A 25,485-nucleotide genomic window follows, 5' to 3' on the forward strand; every position below is an offset into this window, starting at 1 on the left:
ATGTGCTGTTCATTTTCAATTTCGCCACTTTTACAGATTTCACAAATTCTTTGATCTCTGGGCATTTTAAAATATCTTCCTCTTTCAATGGCAAGGTTATGAGCACTAACTTTTAATTTACATAATGATGATCGATCTGATCTATTTTTTAAAGCATCAACATAACCTGCCCGTTCATTAATTTTGTAGACACTCTGGAAAAATATTAATTTAGGAGATGCTGAAATATTTGCATGTTGTTCCTGAAAACCCTGATCAGTTAGTCTTTGTTTTATGAAACCAAACAGGGGTTTAATAGTAAGGTTATCATTTGACAAATAAGATAAACCTAAGTTTTGAATAATAATATTTAACTTTTTAACCCATGGGTTGCTTTTTTTTTGTAGCATTATATATTTGGTGAACTAAACTTCCTTCTGAAGTGATTAAATGATCCCAGAATTTAATGCTAGATAACATTATCCTATTTTTCAATGGCAGTCTTGCAAGTTCGGAACGACATGCATCATTCGAGGCCTTACAGTGTACTCCTAAGATTTCTTTAATAAATTTTATATGCAACTTTTCGTAGGCATCACTGTCTTTAAATGTCGAAATAATCCCCCAGATTTCACTACAATAAAGGAGAATAGGGGCTACTAAGGAATCAAAAAGTTTTTCCAGAAGTTTACAAGGGTTATCTAATCCTATTGTTTTCTTTATTTTAAAATACGCTTTCCTAGCTTTTTCCATAAGCGAAGTGATGGCGACATTAAAACTGCCATTATATCTAATATTTATACCCAAGTAACAATAAGTATTAACTGTCTCTAAGGATTTGCCATTATAATAAAATTCGTTCAGAAAAGACTTTCCGTTTGAATTAAAAACCATTACTTTTGATTTCTCTGTATTGACTTGCAATTTCCAAGAAGAACAATAATTAATTAATGTATTGATACAATTTTGCAAACCCTCTTTGCTATCAGATAATAATACAATATCATCTGCATACAAAAGTGCATTTAATGAAACATCACCAACTACAACTGGATCTGCATTGATATTTTCCAAGTCTTTAAGTATGTCGTTTATAAAAAAAATTAAAGAGAAGAGGACTCAATACACCTCCTTGTTTAACACCACAGTTTGATTCAAACGATGGGCTAAGACCATTAGAAAATTTAATTCTACTTGTTGTATTGGAGTACATTGAAAATATTATATTAAAAATATGTTTTGGTACATTACTTTGTAGTAGTTTATGAAATAATCCTATTCTCCAAATTGTATCAAATGCTTTTCTGAGATCAATGAAAGCAGCAAATATTTTTTTGTTTTTGGCTTTATAATTGCTGACAATAGATTTTAAGGAAAAAATGTGGTCTGCAGTTCGATCTTATTAATTCAAAGCTTAAAGACCTTGATGCCCAAGTAGAATTAGCATGTCAAACCTATAGCTCACTAAGTGTATCAGTATCCGATGTCCGAAAACGTCTGGTTAATGCAGAAAAGGAATTAAAAACGGTAAACAAAAACCAGAAAACTTATTCAGAAATTGTTAAAAAGGTTACCCCATTAACATTGGTTGAGAACAAACAAACTAACAAAGTCAACGAAACAAGGAAAATAAATGATGTAAATAATGGCAACGAAGTTAACAAAGACAATACAGAGAACAAGGTCAACGAACACTTTTGTAAGTCAACGGCCCATTTTGTTAGTAGTCAAGGTATGAACAGTAATGATGCATCGTGCAAACTGAATTCGAAACCAAAATCGACTCGATTAGATGCACTGTCAAATAGAGACTCTGTCACTACAGCTGAAATACATAATACGTTTCACGATGCTGAATCAGCAAAAGACCATATTAAGAATTCCGAAGATAACGGAAATCAAAACATTTTAGTTCACTTCCCTAGATCGGTATGCAACCCAGTTCATAACTTTACGGGTCTCATTCATGTTGAACGTAAAAGAGTCGCTCGTTTCTATGTCGGTGGTATTGACAAAACTGTTTCGTCAGAACAAGGAATGCGATATTTTCTACAACAAAGCGGAATTAGAGTGACATTTCTGAGATATTTTGACAAACAATCATTCAAAACAGCTTCCGCTCAACTCAATATCGATGCACGAGATGAACATATTATGCACGACTCCAGTTTTTGGCCGAAGGGAATCTTTACTAGAGATTGGAAGCCTTGGGCTTCATTCATTCACGACAAAGGACACGCTTAATTATGGAACTAAACCTCGCTTGTTGGAACTGTCGTGGAATAATGTCTGGCGTTCCATATCTTATTGACTTCTTAAATACAAATAGAATTGATGTAATTGCTATTGCGGAACACTGGCTTCGGTCTTGTCAGTTGATGTTTTTAGATACAATTGATCCGACTAATTATATTGGTTACGGAAAAGGCGCTGACGACAATTGTCACCAATTATTCAACTTTAATATCAGAGGCGGCGCCGCCTTTCTGGTATCGAAAAGGCTACAGCCTTTTATTGAAGTACTGGACATTCCGAGTAATAGAATAACGGGGATCGAATTAAATATTCCGGACACACCAAACACTTATCTCATATCTGTTTATCTACCAGCAGTAACACAAAGTTATGAATTATTCTCGCAAGAAGTTGAAATTCTGATAGATGTCTATAACATTTATTCAACTATGGGAACTGTTGTCCTTATGGGAGATTTCAATTGTAAAGTTGAAGGTCCAAGATACACGTTCGATTATGATAAACGAAGTGACAGTTTTCGATCATTTATGCAGGAATGTAATCTGCGTTCTCTACATCTGGAAACAAATGGAATTGGACCAGTTTGTACCTTTCAGTCCTACCAAGGAGGACCCAAAACCGCTATTGATCATATAATTGTTAGCACGGAAAATCTCACCAAATTTTCAAACATCCAAGTCCCGGATGAACATATGTTTAATGTTTCAGACCATAAGCCCATTAGATGTTCGTTTGCCTTATCGGACAATACAAACTATGTATCTAAAGACGACGATCTTACTGTTCAAAGGCGTATATCATGGACTAAAGCTGTACAGAACGGTGCTATTGCCGATTATTCCTTTGCCGTGTCACAATTCTTATGGGACATTAAATCACCAACTGCTACTCCGGCTAATATTGAACAATACTACAGCGAAATAGTCAATGCTATTTTGAGAGCCGATATGGAAACTCTTCCCGGTAAACAGTACGTAAAACATTTAAAACCGTACTGGACAAAGACTGTGAAAGAATATCATACAATTATGAGATTACAACGTCGAACATGGATTGAGAATGGCAAATTTCATGACCGTAATGACAAACATTACAGTGATTACAAAAGCGCTAAATTGAATTTTAGAAAACAGCTTGAGCTAGCATATGAAAACTACATTAGTGAAATAAATCGTAAAATCGAAGAATCTGTCGACTGTGATCAACGTTTTGTATGGTCTGTGATAAAAAGTGGACGCAAAAGTGTATCGCATTGTCAACAATTAAATATTAGCGGTATTCAACTCATTTCTTCAGACGAAATACGTGACGGTTGGGTGACTCATTTCCAATCTGTATTCAGTTTCGATAGCAACTTGATCAACCCTGTGAACGAAAAAGCTATCGATAATACTATCAACGACTTGTTAGAAACTGTCCGTACAAACACAAATGAAAAGATCGAGGAACTTACTTTCGACGAACTATATAAACTTTGTGACAATTTGCCGTGTAACAAATCTCCAGGGTTAGATGGAATCTGTTACGAACATTTGAAATACGGCGGAAAGCTACTTCAGCGTCATATTTGTAGTTTGTTTAATCTTGTATTGGAAACATGCTACACACCGATAAGCTGGAAAGACAGTTGTATCATACCTCTATTCAAAGGTGGAAACAAATCAAAGTCTGATCCGAATTCATATCGTGGAATTTCTCTTCTGTGTAGCATATCAAAACTGTTTGAAAAGGCATTATATACTCGTTTACCATCGCTTCATCACAACTTTCCACACCAATCACAAGTTGCCTACCAGAAGACATTATCTAGCACACATGCAAGTTTTAACATGCAAGAAGTCGTACACCATAACTTAGAGCGTCATAGCAATATTATCGTCACACTTCTGGACAGCATGAAAGCATTCGATACTCTATGGCACAAAGGACTATTAGTTAAGTTGTATATATATGGAGTTCGGGGTTTAACTTGGCTGTTGATCTATGAAATGTACCAGAACATGCGAAGCTGTGTGCAATTTAAAGGAAAGTGTTCTAAATGGTTCAACCTCAAAAGAGGCGTAAGACAAGGCGGGGTGCTGTCTGCTGTTTTTTATTTAGTGTTCATTAATGATCTTCTAAAACAATTAGATGAAAGTCCTTATGGAAGTATGCTATGTAATCTTCGCGTAAGCAGTACCGTACAAGCGGACGACATTGCTCTTATATCTACAACATCAAAAGGTATGAAAACTTTAATAGACATTTGCCAAACATATAGCGAAAATTGGGGCTTCAGATTCTCATCAGCAAAAAGTGAAGTGCTGAAATTTTGTTCTTCAAAATGTGCTACCATAACCCAACCATTGAAACTTTACGGAGCGGACATTCCAGTAGTAATATCAACCAAGCATGTTGGAATTTTATTAAATGCCGAATTTAAGAGCATGTCAAGAACTTTAAATGCATGTAGAATTTTGCGTGCAACTGCGTTATCCGTAATGAAATCCGGAATACACCCATCCTTCCTTAATCCATTAACGTGCTCCAAAATAGTATTTCAGATGTGTTATCCAAAAGCAATGTTTGCTTGCGAGCTTTGGTATGGTCTTTCAAATACTGAATTAACAATGTTAGAACGTTCTCACAAATATATATGTAAAACAATTCAAGGGCTTCCTGCACGAACACGATCTGACAAGTGCACAAGCCTACTAGGTTGGCTTCCTGTGGAGTGCTATATAGACAAGTGTAAGTTACAATTTTTTGGAAGACTATGTAGAATGGACAATAATTTATTACCAAAACGTATACTACTACTACGACTTTTAGAATTTAGAAACAAATGTTCCAAAAAGCAAGATGGTTTTGTACCAGATCTAATCAAAATAGCCGTTAAATATGATTTGATAAACTTTGTTGAAGATTTCGTGAAATCAGGCAGCTTCCCAAGTAAAACTGTATGGAACAGATATATTTCCACTTCAATAGCGAAATCTGAAAACAACAGATGGCAACAAAGAATATCAGTTGACAGTGACTTTGAAGTTTTCCGTAAAATTCACACACACATTGTACCACACAGAGCTTGGGTTATTGCTCAAACTAATCCTAACTTCAGAGAAGGAGCTAAGTATATTGTTGACCTATGTTCCGTCATCCGATCAGAAGAGTCACCTCTCTTATGCGATAAATGTGGACAGTTTTTCTACAACATTATTGAACATATCATGTGTATGTGCGATCGTCTATCTGACTTAAGAGCGAAGCTCTGGGAGGACTTAATAAGCATTAATCCGATTGTGTTCAGTGTGTATCTAGACAATCTAACGTCATCCACATTCACAGCAACACTTTTGTCATGTTATACGGAATATGATCTGGATAATGATAACAGTATTTATTTCTCAAAAACTTGTATTACACATGTTCAACGGATGTGCAGCGTTTTTTATAACAGTTAACTTACCTTCAGAAATATTATCATTTACTTTAAAGTGACATTCAACTGATGTAATATTATCATTTACTTTAAAGTGACATTCAACTCATTCAAACACTCTTTATCAATATATGACATTTAAATCATTCAATCACTCTGATGTCTTGACCAATATGTAAATATTATTATTGTACAAAACTGTTTAATACATGCAAAATCTTCGATAAGAAGGAAATAAAGTTAATATATATATATATAATAACTAAATATGATTTAGAACGAATATATATAGATTCTTACATTGGTACCAGTGGATTATCGGATTTATCCAATCGAGATAGTTAAATTATCAATTTTAAAGTCCGAGCCGCCTCGGCGAGGACTTTAAAATTTATAATTTAACTATCGAGATTGGATAAATCCGACAATTCACGAGTAACTATGTAAGAATCTGTTTCTCTAATGATTAAAAATACATTTTCTTTTTTGGTGAACCGAAAATCCCCTTCGAGTGCCTTTCACATTGCACGAAGTTGTCAATTTCATTAACACCTGTTATAGCATATTTTGATTCATTCATGTTAGCTAAAAAGGTCATGACCCTTAAAATTATCCAATGATCTTCTGAGATCACCGGCAACCACACGTTGATTAAAAATTTTTTATACAATGGGTTCGGAAAGGGATAAATTTCCATAGAATTAGAGAAACTTAATTATAGCCACAATCTTTCACATTTGACTAATCTGACATCAATACCAATACGAATCATAGTTTGCATTCTAAAAATATAAAAAAGTATCTCCAATAGAAAAAAGTAATGGTCCAGATTGTTTAATAACCATATGTTAGTTTATCTGCTTCATGTTTGAAATGTATACTTGAATCCGTTTTTCGTATTATAAAATCTTGATGACCTAAAACCCCACCCTGAAAACATTACATAAAAATGCATCTAAAATGAATGCATATTCCTTTAAATTTTGTCGAAGAGGTATAAACCAGTGTTTTGCATCCAGATGGACAAATTGGTAACCCATTTCTGGAAGATTTTTTACCCAATAGCCATCCCAAGGAATTATATACAGTAATATTTAGAACATAAATGATTTAGCTTGGTCAAACCAGAGATATATATTGTATTATATTTCTCTAGTCAAACCTATATAAAATAAATAAACGAATATCGATCGGAAAGAGACTTTCGTCTCTGTTAAATGCCTGTCTTTACAACCATACAAGATATAAAAACTATGTTGGTATGTTACATACAATGCAATTATCTTCGTATTCATAATCAAATGTTTTCATTTTTTTTCAGTAGGTTAAGAATTTCTTATAAGTGTTTTCTATATGTATATATATATATATATATTTATCTATTTCTATTGCTTATTTTGATCTTATATATATTATATATACATATACTGTCTTTGTATTTAGTTTGTGAAATGCAAGAACTTATAAATTGAATATTATGTATTTTACAGTAAACAATTGACGAAAAAAAAAATACATTGGCAATCATACCACACCTTCTTTTTTATATATTACTTTTGAAGACGGTTTGTGCTATGTTCTGTATTACACTATTTATAATTTAAGGGATGATAGTATTGTCAAATTTGTACTTCTCTTTTGATTGAAATCCACAATTGTAAAAATATATTTGTTCAGGTAATTTGGCTAGGAGTCGTATAATATATCATGTATATGGTTTCCGTGCATTCACCATGTGTTTCCGGATTCAAGGCTTGAATTTTAGTTAAAATCAATATTGTATGTTGAAATTATTGATAAAATGGGGAAAAGTCTAAACATAATCAAGCATCTCAGTCCATTGTCTATTGCAGGCTTTTCCTGCATTTTTTTTTACCTGATATTACAATAAGTAATTTATAATTTATTAAATCAAAATCAAAGTTAGATACAGGAAAAGTACAAAATGTCCAGATTCTTTTTTATTAACTACATGTCTGAGTCTTAAATGAATAAAATGAATAGCATTACATAACAGAAGACATTTTGTCCAAACGTCTGAAAACGTCGAAAATCCTAAAAACGCTCATTTCCGACGTTACATGTACTGTTGTGTTTTAAAATTAAATGTTCCTGATAAATAAAACTAACCGTGTTGTGAAATTTGGAGAAATATTGAAGGCTATCGAAAAACAAGAACTTTCTTTAAAAAAAGATATCCGACGTAAATTTAAATTTGAGTATATGTTTAAAACTATCATTTCGATAACCTTCAGAAGCACAATAACTTAATGATGCAGGAACTCTTTAATAAAATCTCCATCTAAATATAACTACAAGAAATTCTTTACTAAGTCTGGTTATATAAGGCAATAATATATAAGAATATCGTGATGACACGTACAAATTTTATTTGTCAAAAAATCCAGTGCAAATAACAAGAAACAGATATACATTTACTACTGTTTACATTAAACTATATTCATGGTTAACAAAGCTAGAAACTATTGGTAGTATAAGTAGTATCTTTCTGTTTACATTCAACAAAACCCCGCGGAAATCTCACATGCGTACGTGCGTTCTAAAAGTCATGTACGTTCGTACAACGAAGTTTACATTAAAAATTATATAATTGTCCCGAATAAATAGCTGTCATGGATGCAAAAAGCTATTGGAGAAACAATTATTTTAATAAAAATATAAATCTTTGTAACATCTAGTTCAAATATTTATAGTTTTTCACTTGCTTTTCATCACGATATAATTTTCGAGACGGCGTTTTTTCAAACACAACCAAATCACCCACCATGACAGCATTTTGTCCAATCACAGAAAGGATTTTCGAGCTTGCGTATTCTGTTGCCATAGTTAAGCGTCCTTAAGTTCAAAGGGCACAAACCGAAACTATACCGACTACGTCGGAAAAATTAATGGTGCATGTTAATCGGACCATAGATTCGACACAGATTGAATTTTGTTATTTCTATAAATCAGTTATAGCTTTTGGCAAATGTTTGATTCAGAAATGTCAATGATATTTACAACTTTTTCAAAACCAATTTGGAGCAAGCAAAAACGAATTTTTCGTTATCTTGTTGAAGTACCACGAACTAGATGTATGTCAATTAAAGTCGTCCCTTCAGTAAGGTGTATAAATTAAAAGTACAAGTCTTCGAATTTTTTTTAGTTAACCACTTGTCCTGCTACCCATGTAATAACTGTCGTACTAAAACTAATCCATCAGCTGTACGTACTAACGAAGCCGAACTTTTTCGTCAATATAAACTTGTACATAAAACGTTGGTAACTGAAAGACTAATCACAAACAGCGACGAAAACTCAAGGGGATTAGACACGAGAGTAAATATGTTTTTTTTTATAAAGATCTATAAACGCTAAATAGAATTCAAGATTTAAACTTATATGCATAAAAATTGAGAGAAAAGATGAAATATTTGTAAATGCCACTTTCATTCGTAAATGTAGTTATCTCTAACATTTTTAGCTATTCTGCATTTAGTCGCGAAGAAATTGAAATCCGATGAAAAAATGAAAAGTAGCTTGCAATTTAATTAGAATGGTCTGTGTTGAGGAATTTCCCCTATCAGCATCGATCTGGGAATCGATTGACTAAAGATTATCATGGAAATTTATTTACAATCACGATCTATCGTCTGCCAGTGCTGTGATTGACAGACGAACATAATATCGTTTCAAGAAATATTGATCAAAGACTTGTTATTGGCCATGTGCTATTTCCCAAATGAAACAAATTACAGAACAAAATCCCTCATCTAATAATATTTATTAAGTTGTAAGATCAATTAAAAATCTCTGGTGTTAAATGGTTAATTCGTCACTCCCTATCGTCTTTCGATCTCATGTTTATAAACAGTGACACACTAAATAAGTTTTAATTTTAGATTACATATCCTAACATCGATAAGAAGAATAGAAAAACCTCATCAACAAAGAGAAAAATCAATTGTATAAGAACTGTCTCTTACAATCGATCAGAAACATCAAAAGGAGCTATTAGACAGCACGAAGTCGACGCCTCAAGATGACATCGAACATTGTCAATTGTACATTACAACGTTTTGTTATGTGTCTTTGTAAAGATCTTCGTAAGAACAATGTTTAATCTTAAAAGGATATGTTTGATGCAGAATGTATTCATTGTCGACTTATAATGTATGGTGTGATACCGAAATATGACAAGGAATTGTATGTATTGAGTTTGTTTGTTAATTACAGGCGAGGTTGTTGAGACATTTTTATTTGAATGCAGCTTGCCTGACAAAACAAAAAGCATTGTCAACTAAGCGAGTGGCAAAAGGATTCAATTCCATACGTATATAGGCTTTACTGAACATATAAACATGTGTGGATTAATTATAGTTTAAATTTTTTATCAATAGGAAATACAACTTCATCTATAATTTCAGAATGATATAAGAATTTGAAAAATCTCCAATTATTCTAACGTAGAACCTTTGATTTTAAAACTTACCGAAATGAAATAGAATAATAATATATGTCATGTTTACTTTAAATTAATAGCAATTTAATATAGATAATGTCACTTTACACATCTCTATTATTCATCACCATACCACACATCTGTGACCATGGGATTTGCCTTTGGATATCTACAAAAATGTATTGTCAATATGATGAAAACTGTTAAAATTTTGTTTTATTTAGATGAGTTTCTCGGAATTATTGATGGTCAACAGTCGATTCACCAGTCAATATAATATCCACGGAAGTTTGCGTGTGTTGGATCAAACTCACTTGCAATTTAGATAATTATCATTCATCCAAAAAATTGATTTAATACAACGGGGATGTCAACATATATGGAAACTATACGAGAATCTATTTCAATTTTGAAATTGACATCAATTTAACAAAACAAAAACATACAACAACGAGTTCTACTGAGACTAATATACCAACGATCAATAATTGTATACGCAAGAGCATTTATAATTGAATTTTAGAAAACAGTTTATTACAGTAGAGATTTCTTATAAGGAATTATATGTATTGAGTTTGTTTGTTAATTACAGGCGAGGTTGTTGAGACATTTTTATTTGAATGCAGCTTGCCTGACAAAACAAAAAGCATTGTCAACTAAGCGCGAGGCAAATGGATTCAATTCCATACGTATATAGGCTCTACTGAATATATGAGCATATGTGGATTAATCATAATTTGAAATTGTTATCAATAGGAAATACAACTTCATCTATAATTTCAGAATGATATAAGAATTTGAAGAATCTTCAATTATCAGTCCAACGTAGAACCTTTGATTTTAAAAATTAGCGAAATGAAATGGAATATATGTCATGTTGGCTTTAAATTAATAGCAATTAGATATAGATAATGTCACTTTACACATCTCTATTATTCATCGCCATACCACATATCTGTGACAATGTGATTTGCCTTTGGATATCTACAAAAATGTATTGTCAATATGATGAAAACTGTTAAAATTTTGTTTTATTTAGATGAGTTTCTCGGAATTATTGATGGTCAACTGTCGATTCATCAGTCAATATAATATCCACGGAAGCTTGCGTGTGTTGGAGCTAACTCACTTGCAATTTAGATAATTATCATTCATCCAAAAAATTGATTTAATACAACGGGGATGTAAACATATATGGAAACTATACGAGAATCTATTTCAATTTTGAAATTGACATCAATTTAACAAAACAAAAACATACAACAACGAGTTCTACTGAGACTAATATACCAACGATCAATAATTATACACGCAAGAGCATTTATAATTGAATTTTAGAAAACAGTTTATTACAGTAGAGATTTCTTGCAATGTTGCAACGGTCATTAATTTTCTAATCCAATGAAATAGACCTGCATGTGACATTTAAGTTTACAGTGCAGAATTCAAATCATTGGTAAATGTCTATAAGATCAGCGTTTAACACAGGATTTACAACATTAGACGTATAAGCATCGTATAGGATTCCCCTTGAATTTCGTATTCAGGTGAGATGAAAAGTAAGACTTTGACAATTAAGCCATATTTACTATAAGAATTATGTGTGTAACAATAATAAAGTTAAACTACATGTTTTTCCATTAGAGGACTCTCATTAAGAGACAAGTGAAGATTACAGGATTTGCTCTCAAATAATGTTTATTAACATGATTCGCCTCCAAAGTAATGTTTGCACAACAGGATCCACTTCCAAAGATAAATTTGTTTTAACAGGATACAATTCCCGAGATAAATTTTTGTAAACAGGATACACTCAAAGAGATAAATGTGTTTAAACAGGATACACTTCAAGATATTATACATTGTTTTTAACAGGATACAATTCCCGAGATAAATTTGTTTAAACAGGATATACTCAAGAGATAAATTTGTTTTAACTGGACACGCTTCCAGAGAAATACTTGTCGTACGGAATTCACTTATAAATAAAGGCAAAACATATAATCTATGAGTAGGTGTAACAACTAAGGATGACTTCCAATGGTTATACAGACCATCAAAAAGTGACCATTGTAATACTGGGTGCTCCCGGCGTAGGAAAGTCATCGATAGTAAAACAATTTGTACACCATACGTTTTCAGAGGACTATGAACCTTCAGATGATAAATCTTTTTATTTCCCGTCAGTTGTCATCAACGAACACGTGTACGACTTAAAAATAGTGGACTGTCCATATATCCCGTATTTTCCGTCTAATTCCTTACAAGAATGGTCGGATTTTCGGGGTTTCAATCTTCGCATTGCGACAGCATACGTCTTGGTCTATGATATAACGTCAGAGGAAAGCTTCAGTTATATGAAAGCTTTAAGAGAACAGATTTTGGATAGTCGAAACATGCACGATGTTCCGTTAATCATTGTCGGAAACAAATACGACTTGGCAGACGACCGTGGAGTCTCGAGGCGGGATGTCATTAATATGGTGAAAAAACATCGAAAATGTATACATGTTGAATGTTCGGCTAAGTATAACTGGCATATAATATTTCTGTTCAAAGAATTAATGAAAGCAATAGATCATATTGATTATGGTCACAAACCGACAGCAGTGCGTGTTCAGGATGCTTTGCGAAGAAACAGGTGCTCGATAATGTGAGGGTGTCGTGTTCGCCAAATGGATTGCGTGTTCTGTGCTATAAAAAGTAAACATTTCCGTCATTGGCATACAACTGCTTCTTGTAATCAAAGATACGGTAGACACAGGTAAAAGACGTTTATTGTTATTCAATAATAAAATAACGAAGTTATTTTTCATACGTATTGATTTGTTTTACTTTATCACAATTAAATGATCTGTCATCAAAATCTCGGTTTTATCCAGTGATCTATGTTAAACAGGGTTTTCCGATGGAAGTCCGTTATTAATTAGGGGTAGCACGGCACGTTTGCGCCCCCCATCCGTTTGCGTTAAATAAGAAAAGACCCTTTCAGCAACTATGCTTTTCGGACAAGAACACATCCGTTGTATATCATTAAAAGTAAAACAACAATACCAAACACAGAGTAAAATCAAACTCTCAAACATATCAAATACTAGTAAATGGATAACAGCTGTCATATTCCTGACCTTGTACAGGCATGTTCTTATATAGAAAATTGGGAAGATATATTCCAAATGTAGTTCAAAGTATCAGGAAACAGTGCATATGTCCTATAAGTGCACACATGTTACAACTCATCGATGTTAAGTTGCTGACCAAATATGAAATACGTCTGTTTGGTATAGTATTTGAAATGATTATTGACGAAATTTGTATGTTTCAATTAACAAATTAAAAAAAATAACTATCGCCAAAGAGTATGTAGGCATGACATATCCGTGAAGAGCTAAAACTAATCCATCAGCTGTGCTAACGAATCCGAACTTTTTCGTCAATATAAACTTGTACATAAAACGTTGGTAACTGAAAGACTAATCACAAACAGCGACGAAAATTCAAGGGGATTAACAATATATATTAAGATGCATTACTTCGGAAACGAGAGTAAATATGTTTTTTTTTTATAAAAGCTAAATAGAATTCAAGGTATAAACTTATATGCCATAAAATTTGAGAGAAAAGATAAAATACGTTTAAATGCCACTTTCATTCGTAAATGTAGTTATCACTTACATTCTAGCTATTCTGCATTTAGTCGCGAAGAAATTGAAATCCGATGAAAAAAAGAAAAGTAGCTTGCAATTTAATAAGAATGGTCTGTGTTGAGGAATTTCCCCTATCTGCGTCGATCTGGGAATCGATTGACTAAAGATTATCATGGAAATTGGTTTACAATCACGATCTATCGTCTGCCAGTGCTGTGATTGACAGACGAACATAATATCGTTTCAAGAAATATTGATCAAAGACTTGTTATTGGCCATGTGCTATTTCCCAAATGAAACAAATTACAGAACAAAATCCCTCATCTAATAATATTTATTAAGTTGTAAGATCATTTAAAAAATCTCTGGTGTTAAATGGTTAAATTGTCACTCCCTATCGGCTTTCGATCTCTATGTTTATAAACAGTGACACACTAAATAAGTTTTAATTTTAGATTAGATATCCTAACATCGATAAGAAGAATAGAAAAACCTCATCAACAAAGAGAAAAATCAATTGTATAAGAACTGTCTCTTACAATCGATCAGAAACATCAAAAGGAGCTATTAGACAGCACGAAGTCGACGCATCAAGATGACATCGTACATTGTCAATTGTACATTACAACGTTTTGTTATGTGTCTTTGTAAAGATCTTCGTAAGAACAATGTATAATCTTAAAAGGATATGCTTGATGCAGAATGTATTCATTATCGACTTATAATGTATATATGGTATGATGCCGAAATATGACAAGGAATTGTATGTATTGAGTTTGTTTGTTAATTACAGGCGAGGTTGTTGAGACATTTTTACTTGCCTGGCAAAACAAAAAGCATTGTCAACTTAGCGCGAGGCAAATGGATTCAATTCCATACGTATATAGGCTTTACTGAATATATGAACATGTGTGGATTTATCATAATTTGGAATTGTTATCAATAGGAAATACAACTTCATCTATAATTTCAGAATGATATAAGAATTTGAAGAATCTTCAATTATTCTAACATAGAACCTTTGATTTTAAAACTTACCGAAATGAAATGGAATATATGTCATGTTGGCTTTAAATAAATAGCAATTGAATATAGATAATGTCACTTTACACATCTCTATTATTCATCAACATACCGCACATCTGTGACCATGGGATTTGCCTTTGGATATCTACAAAAATGTATTGTCAATATGATGAAAACTGTTAAAATTTAGCTTTATTTAGATGAGTTTCTCGGAATTATTGATGGTCAACAGTCGATTCACCAGTCAATATAATATCCACGGAAGTTTGCGTGTGTTGGATCAAACTCACTTGCAATTTAGATAATTATCATTCATCCAAAAAATTGATTTAATACAACGGGGATGTAAACATATATGGAAACTATACGAGAATCTATTTCAATTTGAAATTGACATCAATTTAACAAAACAAAAACATACAACAACGAGTTCTACTGAGACTAATATACCAACGATCAATAATTGTACACGCAAGAGCATTTATAATTGAATTTTAGAAAACAGTTTATTACAGTAGAGATTTCTTTCTATGTTGCAACGGTCATTAATTTTCTAATCCAATGAAATAGACCTGTGTTGTGACATTTAAGTTTACAGTGCAGAATTAAAATCATTGATAAATGTCTATAAGATCAGCGTCTAACACAGGATTTACAACATTAGACGTCTAAGCATCATATAGGATTCCCCTTGAATTTCGTATTCAGGTGAGATGAAAAGTAATACTTTGACAGTTAAGCCATATTTACTATAAGAATTATGTGTGTAACAATAATAAAGTTAAGCTACATGTTTTTCCATTAGAGGACGCTCGTTTGGAGACAAGTGAAGCTAGCAGGATTTGCTAAAAAAATGTTTATTAAGATAATTCGCTTTCAAAATAATGTTTACATAAAAGGATCCACTTCCAAAGATAAATTTGTCTTAACACGATATAATTTGTGTAAACAGGATACACTTAAAGGGATGAATATGTTTTAGCAGGATACACTTCAAGATATAAAAATGCAATTCCCGAGATAAATTTGTTTAAACAGGATACAATTGCCAAGATAAATTTGTTTAAACAGGATATACTCAAGAGATAAATTTGTTTTAACTGGATACACTTCCAGCGGATATACTCGTTGTACGGAAATCAGTTATAAATGGAAAGGCAAACATAGAATTTGTGATAAGTGAAACAACCAAGTATGACTTCAAATGGTTATACAGACCATCAAAAAGTGACTATTGTAATACTGGGTGCTCCGGGTGTAGGAAAGTCATCAATAGTAAAACAATTTGTACACCATACATTTACAGAGGATTATGAACCTTCAGATGATAAATCTTTTTATTTCCCGTCAGTTGTCATCAACGAGCACGTGTACGACTTAAAAATAGTGGACTGTCCATATATCCCGTACTTTCCGTCTAATTCCTTACAAGAATGGTCGGATTTTCGGGGTTTCAATCTTCGCATTGCAACAGCATACGTCTTGGTCTATGATATAACGTCAGAGGAAAGCTTCAGTTATATGAAAGCTTTAAGAGAACAGATTCTGGATAGTCGAGACATGCACGATGTTCCGTTAATCATTGTCGGAAACAAATATGACTTAGCAGACGACCGTGGAGTCTCGAGGCGGGATGTCATTAATATGGTGAAAAAACATCGAAAATGTATACATGTTGAATGTTCGGCTAAGTATAACTGGCATATAATATTTCTGTTCAAAGAATTAATGAAAGCAATAGATCATATTGATTATGGTCACAAACCGACAGCAGTGCGTGTTCAGGATGCTTTGCGAAGAAACAGGTGCTCAATAATGTGAGGGTGTCGTGTTCGCCAAATGGATTGCGTGTTCTGTGCTATAAATAGTAAACATTTCCGTCATGGGCATACAACTGCTTCTTGTAATCAAAGATACGGTAGACACAGGTAAAAGACGTTTATTGTTGTTCAATAATAAAATAACGAAGTTGTTTTTCATACGTATTGATTTGTTTTACTTTATCACAATTAAATAATCTGTAATCAAAATCTCGGTTTTATCCAGTGATCTATGTTAAACAGGGTTTTCCGATGAAAATCGGATTAATAATTTGGGGTAGCACGGTAGGTTCGCGGCCCCATCCGTTTGCGTTAAATAAGAAAAGAGCCTTTCAGCAAATATACTGTTCGGACAAGAACACACCTAATGTCGTGCTTAGTGTATAAAAAGTAAAACAAAAATACCAAACTCCGAGTAAAACGGCAAAATCAAACGACCAAACATATCAAATAAATGGTTAACAACTGTCATATGCCTGACCTTCTACAGGACTATAGAACATTGTAGTTCAAAGTATCAGGAAATAGTGCATATCCTATAAGTGCACACATGTTACCACTTATCGATGTTCAGTTGCTGACCATGCAAATATGAAATAAGTCTGTTTGGTATAGTATTAGAAAAATTATTGACGAAATTTGTATGTTTCAATTAACATATTGGCAAAAATCACTATCGCCAAATAGTATGAATTTTGTTAGTTTAAACTTATTGTATCTGCTTAAATATGCGGAGTCTCTTGTACTACTTAAGTAATCACACTTGTCACATTCAGTATTCTCCGAAATTTGTTCCTTCCTTGGTTGCGATATGACACTTTAATTGTGAACTTAAGAGTTCGAAGTTACAAAGGAGACAATCCAAACTCATAAGTCTAAGAGAAAATGACAACGGCTTGGTAAAAAAGGGACTGAGCAACGGTGATATTAGGTGCTACGGAAGGGTCAGCAGATCCTGCTTCACATGTTAAGTCCATTTTTGGTAGTGTTATGTTATAAACATATTGATAAGTTTTACTTTAATGGTTAGACGCACAATAGCGGATTGGAACCGTTTAACTAATGATTTGCATATTTAATTTGTTAATTTATCATGACAAGTTAAAAGAGTTTAATTTCGATATATTGATGACTTCCATGTTTGTCGATCTATCGATTAATCGTTGTTGTCTTCGACTTCTTAGGAAATTCCCCTTGATGCTAATTCCGCAATTATACTTTTTGAAATATTAAATAAACGTTAAGCTTGTCAAAGTCAAGCATATATAGATTTCACTTAAGTAGTAAACAAAAGAATGTTTTGTAATGATTATAGCAAGTATAGTTTTAGTTTTGAGAATACATTTAGTAATTAAAAATAAATTGTTTTCTCTCCATCTGTGTCGCAATCTACCAACTTCTGTGCATGTTAAAGTTATTTCAGAATTTTCATCATTTATTTAAGTATCAACGTATTATCTATCAACTCTTGGAATGTTAATGAAATGTTTAAAAGAATAAGTGGCAACAGAGATTATAATCTAGATTGTGATGTTATTTGTCTAATTATGCGTGCAGATATTGTTTGTTTTTGAGAAACACATATCCCTTAGAACTAGATTTTAAATAATGTAGAGTATCGATGGGTGCCTAATTTTACTTCGACAATGTTAGACTTCCATATCTTACAGTCAGTTGAAAAATGTCATCGCGTAAAATGATTTTCAGAAGACAATCGAACAGAAGCGATGCAGCAGAAGCAAAAGCTGATCTAATCAATTCTCCCACTTTGGAGTCAAAGTCTCATGACATTATTCACAAAAAAAACCTTAAACATGCATGCCTAGTAATATTATTCTTTTGTTTCGTCAAATAGTGCTAGTTCTGTGAAACGCCTCCCAAACTATCCTGAAATCTTACAACATTATAAACAAAAAGATACGTGACGAGAGGCAATAACAATTAAATATCAATTAATCAAAAAAGAAAAATGAATCTTGATGGTTTTCGTTTTTCCGGTAGGTAGATATAAAAGATTATTCGGGTAATGAGGTGCAGGGGCGGATTCAGCCATTTAAAAAAGGGGGTCCTAACCCAGGATAAAAAGGGGGGAGTCGAATTACATGTCCCAATTCAAATGCATTGAACGTCCCTTGGATCGCCTTGGGTGGTGGTGGTTTGATAAACTTTGTTTTAAACCCGGTGGACTGATTTATTTGTCATGTGGACAGTAATTACGGTGCTTGGTATAGTAAAAGCATATTGTTAAACGTTATGATGCACTATAATTTTAACCCAATAAGTGATTCAGAGCAAAGCCAAGTAGAACCGCAAATCACCGAAGTGTATTAACTTCACATATATATCTTTAAAACCTAAGTAAAATAAAAGATTATGTTTGAAGCGACCGTTAAGCAACGATTTCCGTCACTATTTTTTTCTTTATTTTTGTCTATAGGTTGCTGTATCGATTGCGTACATACAACGTCCTTTTATTAACTTTGATATGTCAAACTTTAGGGCTATTTTCCTAATGCTTGTAGTTTAAATGTTTGGTTGGTTTGCTTGCATTGTGTGTATTAATGTTGGCTTCAGCATTGTAATTAATATTGCCGTCTGCAATCAATAGAAAGTCGGGACTTCACCTTGTATTATGGATTAGAGTTTGATGCTTGAGTAAACATCAGAGGTGGATGTAGGGGGAGCAGGGGGCCCGGGCCTACCTTTTCTGGAAAAAAAATTGGTTGATTAGATAGGGAATCACTGAAGCATGACCAGAGCGAGCACCCTCTTATCCAGTCAGTGGGCCCCCACTTATGAAAATTTCTGGATCCGCCACTGATCATTTATACAAATAAAGCAGGGAAGCCAACTAAACCTTTAAACTACATGCATTAGGAAAATAGCTCTCATCTTTGCATTGTTTCAAGTTCGTTTAATTTGTTGTCCATGATCCTACACATAGGTTCCTCATACAAATCAATCTGAAAGTAAAATATACAATCATTGGCTTTTTGTCACAAGCTTTCAACTTTAGTCGAAAAAGCGAGACATAGCGATCCCACATTCAATTGGCATCGGCGGCAACAGCGTCCACAAATATTCACTCTGTGATTAAAGTTTTTAAAATTTAAATAACTTTCTTAAACTATCCTGGATGTGTACCAACCTTGGACAGATCGAAGCTTGTTTATGATCATAAGATAGTATCCAAAAGGAAATTTTGTCAAAATTTTGAACCTGTTTATCTGTATTTTTTCTTATAAATAAACTTAGTTTTTCTTCCAGTTTAATAATACTACATGCAGTCTGCAGTTTTTAAAACATTTATTAGATTCATAAACTATCCTGGAGATTTATCAAACTTGGACAGAAGTTTCGATAGTATGGAGAGGAATATATTTATTGACGTTTCCCCTTATTTTAGTGTAGTCTGCGATTAACAGCAAACGTAGGTGAGACACTGGGTTCCGCGGAACCTTATACATTTTTGTATTGACTTATTGGTCGGCTTTATGTATTGGTCCAATTTCAAAGCCAGCTACCATGTTACGGCCTTCAGCAACATTATTTTTTGCAACACTTTCTGAAGGTTTGGTTTTATATGTGTAGTATTCTTATATATACTAAATGGGCATTTTCTAGCGTGGAATCAAACTGGTATAACACAATGATCGATATACTAATATTGCCGGTTTATACACGTCAGCTAAATGTCGATTTCAGATAACATAAATGCAAGATGACAATTAACGTATTAGAACTTTCGAATCATAAAATTTAATATAGATACCAGCACAAATAACATGATAACAAAATTACAAGCACATATGTATCACAAAGACGTGCACTGAAGACAAAAATAAAAAATTGAATTACATAGGTTGGTTGCTATTCTTAGACGTCCAACTGTCGACTGTCACTGTTGCAAATTAAGAATTGCAAAATTTGATTTACTAAATTATTAGATTTACATACACACAACTTATAAGATAATCTAACATTGGTCAAATTTTATTAGCCATAAAAAAGGAGAAAGGTCAGAAAGGTCAGAATCGTATATCTTACATTATTCTATACAGAAACTATAGTTGCCCTAAATGCATTTTGAGGGTTTGGCAGTGGTACTTCATATGGATTCGTTGTCAATTGGTTAAGACCGATGGCTTCAGTGCTTAAGCTTCAGAGTTCGACTCTGGCTAGTGGCCGGCGGCTGGAAATTTCAGTACACCAGAAGGGTAATTTGCACCCTTCAACACACATCTTTGGTACCTAGACTGGAGTGAAAACTAGGATGAGTAATGTGCAGGCCTATGTATAGGTCAAAGAAGGCCCTTGACCTTGCGATAAATTTTCTGGAAATTCTACGGTTTGACGGTTTCCGACAAGCAGCCCTGTTGTTCTCTGCAAGAACTTAGGCTTCCTCCACCATAATAAGATTGCCCGGTGTCCGAGCATTCCCTTTGTATTGGGGTGAGGATTGTCCTGTAAATATTGTTGTAAATACATTATAAGTAACACATCTCCATTTATTCCAATCGGGAGTGTACACAGATTCCACGATACAACCACTGCAGGAAACAGCCAGTCTTGTCTTTTCAGTTTGTTGATGGATAAAAGCCCTATATTTAGGTGAGAAAGACAATCGATGAGCTATGAGGTCACCTGAAGAGATATATGCTTAATGAGCACGACTGTCCATCCAAAAAGTAAAATCACAAAAATACTGAACTCAGAGGAAAATCAATTAGGAAAGTCCATAATCACATGGCAAAATCAAATAACAAAACGCATAAATAACGAATGGACAAGAACTGTCATATTCCTGACTTGGTACAGGCATTTTCAAATATAGAAAATGGTGGATTAAACCTGGTTCTAAAGCGCTAACCCTCTCACTTTAATAACAGTCTCATCAAATTCCGTTATATTTACATGATGCGTTAAATAAACAGTCACAATTAATAAAATAGTCAAAATATGGGTACATCAGTCATTATCGTATAACAATTTTAAAAGGTGACAATTTAACCAAACACAACAACATATTATATCTACGAACACATTAATCATATTATGGTCGTTTTTTTTCTCTTATGACAAAGGGTTTATATAGTAATGTTTGTGCTTGCTTCAAACTGGTTTGGTTTAATAGTACAAAATTGTGTGCAAGTACCAAACACATCTCTCTGGACCAAGTGTTGTTGTTCACTGTTGTATAATATTTACTTGCAGGCTTGAACATGTTGCTTGGTGTGGTCTGAGATTAAGTTTAAGTACATATTTTGTACTATGAATACAAAGAGTAGGTTCATTATCACTGAATTAGTATATATTTGTTTAGGGGCCAGCTGAAGGACGCCTCCGTGTGCTGGAATTTCTCGTTACATTGAAGACCTGTTGGTGACCGTCTGCTGTTGTTTATTCTATGGTCGGGTTGTTGTCTCTTTGATACATTCCCCATTTCCATTCTCAATTTTATTTTATACAACATGAACAAAGGTCTATAGACAAATTTTATAGACAACAGTCTGATACACAGAATCTTCTAATGATAAAGTTATTGCCTTCAAGCAGGATTTCATTTCTCCTTTTAGCACTTAGATTATAGGTTTCTGACACAGAATAAATGTAGTCAATGAACTTCAAATTGGTAAGATGGAACCTTGAAGTACAATTTCAGAGAGATCCATACTTTCACACAAGTTAGAGTCCAGAAACTACAAAAATACTTGTTTTTGGCCCCTAGTTCCTACACTGTTGGTGCAATAACCCCTAAATTCAATCCCAGTGTTCCCTTTGTGGTATGGAACCTTGATGTACAATGTTAGAGAGATTCATACACTTAAACACAAGTTATTGTCATGAAACTACAAAAATGATTGCTTTTTGGCCCCTAACTCTTGGTACCATTACCCAAGAAAATCAATCCCAACTTTGTTTTGAGTTATTAAACCTTCTTTTAAAATTTCACTGTAATAAAAGTTACTATCTGAAACCAAATTTCTCTTTGGACAATAATGACGACGACACCATAGCATGAAACAAACCCAATTTTTTCAGCTGTAATATACAAATTGGTATCCTACAAATCATTTCACAGACCATCATCTTGGCCAGACAAAAACTATTAACATTTTTTTTTCATATTTTTATTGAGGTAAATTTCCTCATAATGTTGTTTTACAATGATTTAGCAAGGTAAAACACATTTCAACTTGTACATGTTTAAACAATGAATAAGCATGGCCAAACACATCATAACTTGTACATGTATATACAATAAAATACTTTATTCCTTTCATTTTTGTCATGAAGTTTTTGATCTAAAAAATCCTTCAAATAATACAAGTAACATATATTATAATAAAATGTTAACAAAGAAATGTATAGCCTAGCATGCAATCTAGATTTGCCTCCCTTGAATGGACTCTTCCATGTGTTGAGTTTTATTTATGTTTAAATAAATGATTTGAAAAGTCAATTTTAATTGATGAAACTTACATTGAATTTTTTGGAAGACATATTTTTAAAACAAATCTTTCAGTGAAAATGATAATCCTTCAACAAACATATTATAATGCCACTGTAACATTATACATAATTTCTCAATCTATGAAGAAAGATTTATAAGTAACATAAACAAACAAATTCTTGTATGTCTATTTTTCTGGCAGATTATCATTAATATTGGCATGTTTAAATGAATCAGTAAAAAAATGAAACATGTTTTAATACTGGTCTAAACTATTGGTTATAAAACATATTTAAAAAATAATTGAAGTCTTCTCAATGTTACTTACATCTAAAATAAATTAAAGCACTTGTATATCTTAATGTATTCGTAATATAATCATCCACTTATCCTGCATTGAAAATTCAAGTTTTGGTGGTCTCTGTGTCAACTATATTACTTTTAAGTATTATAATGATACTTTAATAAGATGGCAAACTTGTACACTGTGTCTTACATGAACTATACAGAAAACAGATGACTATCTATAATGTACAGGCGCTGAAGACTTATAAATACACATGATGTACACAACATAGACATGACATGACCCCTTAATGAGGAGAAGCACTTGTTCATAGCAGTTACAACTAATGCCTTTGTCTGGTTTCGGTCAATACTTTCCACAATGGAAGCCTATAACATGTATAAGCAGATACCAAAACAATCTGCAATAATATTGGCTTCAAACATATGAAAGAGGTCCATTAGCAGATATCAAAACATCTACAATAATATTGGCTTCTAACATAAGTCCTTATACGTTAAACTGTCACTATCCAGTGTGTATCACCGCTCATCAAACAATGGCGTAGAATCTCCAGTAGGCATTGGACTATTTCTGTGAACAGCTGGGCTCGCTCTAGGAGTTGACTTACTAGGTCTACCTTTGGCCCACATTTCTGCAGCTTTGGCCCAATCTGTTCCCGCTGTGGGTCCCATGGCTCTCTGTGATGGTGGATGAGATGGTGTACGTGGTGTGGCCCTTGGGGTGTGCCCAGGCCAAGCGGGTGTGTGTGGCTGTCTGGGGGTGGGGTTGTATGATGGGGTAGGGTGTCCAGCTGGTGTTGTGATGTGATGAGAGGGAGTCATCATTGGGGTCATCATAGGGGTGGCTCCAAGACCCTGAAATGAAAATAAACTCGATATAAAATTTATTTACAACTTATTTGGAAATCTTGCATTGTGTCTTTTAACCTGGCACAATTAATAATAATAAATTAGATGAGGGTATTCACCAAGACAGAAACCCAAATGCAAATAAATCTAATGATTTTTATAATATGTATGGCAAAACAAAGAGATTTTTTTTTTTATTAATTCTCCATACTCATAATACTATTTTAATAAAAAAAAAAATTAATGACATGATGTGCAAATGTTTGAAATTGGGAATTACAATTGAAATATCTGAGTTTTAAGAAATGAGTAGCTGGAAAATATACATAGTCAGACCTGTAAAAAAGTTCATCCTTACAATCAGACAAAACTTGCTTTATAAGGGAGGTAACTTTTGATAAGAAGTTTAAAATGAAAAGATGTACTAAAAGAGGCTAAACAGACAATACAGTGGAGATCTTTATGTCAGATTTGACTGTAGTTGAAAAAAAATTCAATGAGGCCTGAAAATTATTTATCTGTTAAGGATTAAAGGAACAATTCTCTTTTATATTCAGATTTATATTTTTTATTTTTTATTTCAAAAACTACTCATTCATTGCATTTCAATAACAGTTAGTATTGTATTAAAACTTACAAAGCCTCCACTGAACCCAGCCACAGGAGGGAACTGTTGTGGTGTAGCTCCTGGTGTCATTCTAGCCACTCTAGGGGTGGCCACTCTTGGTGTGGCTCCAGCCACCTGTGCCAATGTGTTATAGATATTATTAGGTAGCCCAGCAGCTGCTCTCTGTATGGTTGCCGCATCCACACCTGAAATCAGACAAATAACGGATTTATATGATGTCAATTATACTTTAAATACAAGGTATTCTGAATTATGGTTGTGTTTAATTAACATACATGGGACACAGGGAAAGCACTTTCATATCTCAACTATTGGTGGGTGTCATCTTTGTTTTTGCATAGAGGAATTGTAATTTTAATTTGCTTATTCATTTGTTTCTAATTTTTTAATTCCTTCATTTATATCCTATCAGTTTATTTGTTACATTCTTTCAAAAAACTTGTTATTTTGAAACAGAGTAGCGAACATTCTCAAAATGTCATAAATGCATAATATTATTCCTTAACTTATTAAAGTACCAACCTTGCAGATTAATACTGGGTGTAGCATATGTTGATGATGCCATGCCTGGAGTTCTACTTGCAGGAGTACCTAAATGATAATTGGAAGTCATAAGTAACTAATTCATTGTTAT

General features: G+C 33.2%; 3 protein-coding genes across 3 annotated transcripts in view; 2 read left to right on the forward strand and 1 right to left on the reverse strand.

Moving 5' to 3' along the window:
- The first annotated feature begins 11,839 nt into the window (after positions 1-11,839).
- LOC134682036 (ras-like protein family member 10B) lies at positions 11,840-12,939 on the forward strand. Its single transcript, XM_063541636.1, has one exon. It carries the CDS (start codon positions 12,149-12,151, stop codon positions 12,773-12,775), a length of 627 nt encoding a protein of 208 aa, XP_063397706.1. The 5' UTR covers positions 11,840-12,148; the 3' UTR covers positions 12,776-12,939.
- A 3,044-nt stretch (positions 12,940-15,983) lies between these two features.
- LOC134682037 (ras-like protein family member 10B) lies at positions 15,984-16,744 on the forward strand. Its single transcript, XM_063541637.1, has one exon. The coding sequence runs from the start codon at positions 15,986-15,988 to the stop codon at positions 16,610-16,612; it is 627 nt and encodes a 208-aa protein (XP_063397707.1). The 5' UTR covers positions 15,984-15,985; the 3' UTR covers positions 16,613-16,744.
- Positions 16,745-22,789: 6,045 nt separating this feature from the next.
- The window catches only part of LOC134681253 (transcription elongation factor SPT6-like), a 37,068-nt gene continuing 34,372 nt past the window's right edge, over positions 22,790-25,485 (reverse strand). Inside the window, exons 35-37 of the mRNA XM_063540793.1 lie at positions 25,374-25,442; positions 24,861-25,036; positions 22,790-24,229 (exon numbers count right to left, since the gene is read on the reverse strand). Coding sequence (XP_063396863.1) covers positions 23,894-24,229; positions 24,861-25,036; positions 25,374-25,442 — 581 coding nt within the window. The 3' untranslated portion in view covers positions 22,790-23,893. The remainder of the gene's footprint in view (positions 24,230-24,860; positions 25,037-25,373; positions 25,443-25,485) is intronic.

This window comes from Mytilus trossulus, chromosome 8 (assembly GCF_036588685.1).
Source record: "Mytilus trossulus isolate FHL-02 chromosome 8, PNRI_Mtr1.1.1.hap1, whole genome shotgun sequence".
NCBI classification, from domain to species: Eukaryota; Metazoa; Mollusca; class Bivalvia; order Mytilida; family Mytilidae; genus Mytilus; species Mytilus trossulus.